This window comes from Nanorana parkeri, unplaced genomic scaffold (genome assembly GCF_000935625.1).
Source record: "Nanorana parkeri isolate BGI_ZX_2015 unplaced genomic scaffold, ASM93562v1 scaffold3706, whole genome shotgun sequence".
In the NCBI taxonomy this organism is placed as follows: domain Eukaryota; kingdom Metazoa; phylum Chordata; class Amphibia; order Anura; family Dicroglossidae; genus Nanorana; species Nanorana parkeri.
The window spans coordinates 2,349-6,554 of record NW_017309974.1 but is presented as its reverse complement, the minus strand read 5'-3'; the positions used below and the strand labels follow the sequence as shown (position 1 = coordinate 6,554).

The 4,206-nt window shown below is 47.6% G+C and overlaps 1 protein-coding gene across 1 annotated transcript; it reads right to left on the bottom strand.

Moving 5' to 3' along the window:
- Positions 1-981, bottom strand: LOC108803412 (olfactory receptor 52K2-like). The gene has a single exon (XM_018575254.1). It carries the CDS (start codon positions 979-981, stop codon positions 1-3), a length of 981 nt encoding a protein of 326 aa, XP_018430756.1.
- Positions 982-4,206: the final 3,225 nt, after the last annotated feature.

Genomic DNA, 4,206 nt, shown 5'->3' with positions numbered 1-4,206 from the left:
TCAGACATTATTCAAATTGACTGAAAGTTGCTTTTTCCACGACTTCATCAAAGAGTCTTTAATTTCAGTGACCCGTAACCCATAAATAATCGGGTTTGTTAGAGCCGGAAACAAGAAGTAGATTGCACTGGAGAGGTTCTGAAAGTCATATGAAACTGCCTCCTCGACCTTGTACAAGATGGAGGACAGAATCCCACATGAATACACAATGAGTGCTACGAGCAGATGGTTCCCACACGTGTTCAAGGCTTTGCCTCGGGCACTACCAGCTGCGATTTTCAGGGCCGTCCTGAGAACTTTCACATAGCAGACCAAGAGGACAGTGACATCCGAGGAGGTAACTCCCATCCTCACCATCACACCCACCATGTGGATTTTGAAGACTTCTCCGCAGGCCAAGCTGAGCAGCACCCCGTACTCGCACACGAAGTTCAGGATGGTGGATTTGCAGTACTGGACTCTCGACGCCAGAACAACAACTAGTAACACAAGGAGACAATTCCTAGCCAAGCCAACCACCCACAGCTGGGTCAGAGAGCTCTGGTTGATAATGGTGTGGTAGCGTAGTGGTCTACAGATCGCTATATACCTGTCAAAGGCCATCAACAGGAGCACGACGGACTTGAACATGGTAGCGGAGTAGACAAAGAACATCTGGGACAGGCAGCCTGGTAAGGAGACCTTGTTTTGTCCCAGCAGGCTCTGTATCATCAGGGGTATGACGGCAGTGGTGCCGATGATATTTAGGGCCAGGAGAAGAGCGACGAGAACGTACATGGGGGTATGGAGACTCTTCTCCCACCAGACCGTGTAAGAAATGACCAAGTTTAGGACAACGATGGCGATGTAGATGGAGAAGAACGGGGCAACCAGGAGATGTCTGTGACTTGTGACTCCGGGAAAGGGGAAGAGGAGGAACTCGCTGTAGGAAAGGGAGATGTTCTGAGCTGGACTTTGTCTCTGCAGGTTGTCAGGTTCCATTTCTCAGCCTGAAAAGACAAGTACACATGGGCGTCATCTACGGAATGTTTCTTCATTTATGAGTTTTGTGAGCAAAAGAAAAGGACAGTTAAAGCCGACAATTTCCCCTTATTATGACCTGCAGGCCCGGATTCCCCACAAGGCCACCGAGGCTCGGCCTCGGGGCAGCAGGTAAGAAATAATTAAATAAAAAGTGATAAAAAAATAAAGAAAAAGTAAAAAAAAATTGAAACTTACCTCCTATAACAGGAACATGAAAACTGGGACAGAGCGTTGTCACCCTATAACAGGAACATGGGAACTGGGACAGAGCGTTGTCACTCTATAAAAGGGAAATGAAGACAAGGACAGAGCACTATCACCCTATCACAGGAACAAGGAGACAAGACCAGACCGTTGTCACTCTATAACAGGAACATGGAAACTGGGACAGAGCGTTGTCACCCTATAACAGGAACATGGGAACTGGGACAGAGCGTTGTCACTCTATAACAGGAACATGGAAACTGGGACAGAGCGTTGTCACCCTATAACAGGAACATGAAAACTGGGACAGAGCGTTGTCACTCTATAACAGGAACATGAAAACTGGGACAGAGCGTTGTCACCCTATAACAGGAACATGGGAACTGGGACAGAGCGTTGTCACCCTATAACAGGAACATGGGAACTTGGACAGAGCGTTGTCACCCTATAACAGGAACATGAAAACTGTGACAGAGCGTTGTCACCCTATAACAGGAACATGAAAACTGGGACAGAGCGTTGTCACCCTATAACAGGAACATGAAAACTGGGACAGAGCGTTGTCACTCTATAACAGGAACATGAAAACTGGGACAGAGCGTTGTCACTCTATAACAGGAACATGGGAACTGGGACAGAGCGTTGTCACCCTATAACAGGAACATGAAAACTGGGACAGAGCGTTGTCACCCTATAACAGAAAAAAGTAGACAAGGACAGAGCACTATCACCCTATCACAGGAAAAAGGAGACAAGACCAGACCGTTGTCACTCTATAACAGGAACATGGAAACTGGGACAGATGGGAGGAGGGAGCTGTGTGGGGATGAATGGTTGAGTGGTTAGGTTGAGGTGGGATCGGCTTCTCTGAAGAGATGAGTCTTCAGGGATCGCCTTAAGACAGTCAGGGTGGGAGATAGACGGACAGGTTGGGGTAAAGAGTTCCAGAGGATGGGAGAGACTCTAGAGAAGTCCTAGGCGGGTATGGGAGGAGATGATGAGGGAGCTGGAAAGCAGGAGGTCTTGGGAGGAGCGGAGGGGACGGTTAGGGTGATACTTTGAGACCAGGTTGGACATATAGCCGGGGGTGGAGTTGTGGACGGCTTTGTAAGCGATTGATAATATTTTTAATTTTATGCTGTTGGACTTGATGGACGTGTCTTTATTCAACCCCAAATACTATGTAACTGTGTAACTATGTAATACTATGTAACTGTGTAACTATGTAATACTATGTAACTATGTAACTATCTCACTTCCTGACTATAGAAGTTAATCTTCCAGGTCCGTAGTTGTGGGTGAAGACTTGGATCCCTTCTTTATATGGCCACCACATCGGCCATCGCCACCAAGACCATCATTAATGAGTCTCTACAAATCCCAACCAATGGCTGGAGATAACTGAGCTCGGCTCTTGGAGGAGGATTCAAGCTTTGCCTGTTGTCGGGTGGAAGGACGGCCCCAGAGCAGCTCTATAAGAGTCGAATTCCATATTTTCCATCTTTCATAATGAGGCCCCAACAAAATCTTACCAGATGGTAAAGCTGAACCCCAATCAGACGGCTTAATATGCGGATACAATACATGTCCACCAGCCTTTTACCTGTAATAGGATTTGTAATTCAGTCTATTCAGTCCTGAGATTTACACAGCTCCGCCAGCTTGGTCATCTCCCATTTCTACACTCCCTGTGACTGCACAGTGAAGGAGCTGTACTCCATGTGTTCTTGCCGGGGCTTGTCCCCCTGTACTCCATGTGTTCTTGCCGGGGCTTGTCCCCCTGTACTCCATGTGTTCTTGCCATGGCATGTCCCCCTGTACTCCATGTGTTCTTGCCGTAGCATGTCCCCCCTGAATGGCGTGTCCCCCCTGAATGGTGAGTCATCCGAGGAGTTACTGAGGTAAAAGAATGGCGAGTCATCCGAGGAGTTACTGAGGTAAAAGAATGGCGAGTCATCCGAGGAGTTACTGAGGTAAAAGAATGGCGAGTCATCCGAGGAGTTACTGAGGTAAAAGAATGGCGAGTCATCCGAGGAGTTACTGAGGTAAAAGAATGGCGAGTCATCCGAGGAGTTACTGAGGTAAAAGAATGGCGAGTCATCCGAGGAGTTACTGAGGTAAAAGAATGGCGAGTCATCCGAGGAGTTACTGAGGTAAAAGAATGGCGAGTCATCCGAGGAGTTACTGAGGTAAAAGAATGGCGAGTCATCCGAGGAGTTACTGAGGTAAAAGAATGGCGAGTCATCCGAGGAGTTACTGAGGTAAAAGAATGGCGAGTCATCCGAGGAGTTACTGAGGTAAAAGAATGGCGAGTCATCCGAGGAGTTACTGAGGTAAAAGAATGGCGAGTCATCCGAGGAGTTACTGAGGTAAAAGAATGGCGAGTCATCCGAGGAGTTACTGAGGTAAAAGAATGGCGAGTCATCCGAGGAGTTACTGAGGTAAAAGAATGGCGAGTCATCCGAGGAGTTACTGAGGTAAAAGAATGGCGAGTCATCCGAGGAGTTACTGAGGTAAAAGAATGGCGAGTCATCCGAGGAGTTACTGAGGTAAAAGAATGGCGAGTCATCCGAGGAGTTACTGAGGTAAAAGAATGGCGAGTCATCCGAGGAGTTACTGAGGTAAAAGAATGGCGAGTCATCCGAGGAGTTACTGAGGTAAAAGAATGGCGAGTCATCCGAGGAGTTACTGAGGTAAAAGAATGGCGAGTCATCCGAGGAGTTACTGAGGTAAAAGAATGGCGAGTCATCCGAGGAGTTACTGAGGTAAAAGAATGGCGAGTCATCCGAGGAGTTACTGAGGTAAAAGAATGGCGAGTCATCCGAGGAGTTACTGAGGTAAAAGAATGGCGAGTCATCCGAGGAGTTACTGAGGTAAAAGAATGGCGAGTCATCCGAGGAGTTACTGAGGTAAAAGAATGGCGAGTCATCCGAGGAGTTACTGAGGTAAAAGAATGGCGAGTCATCCGAGGAGTTACTG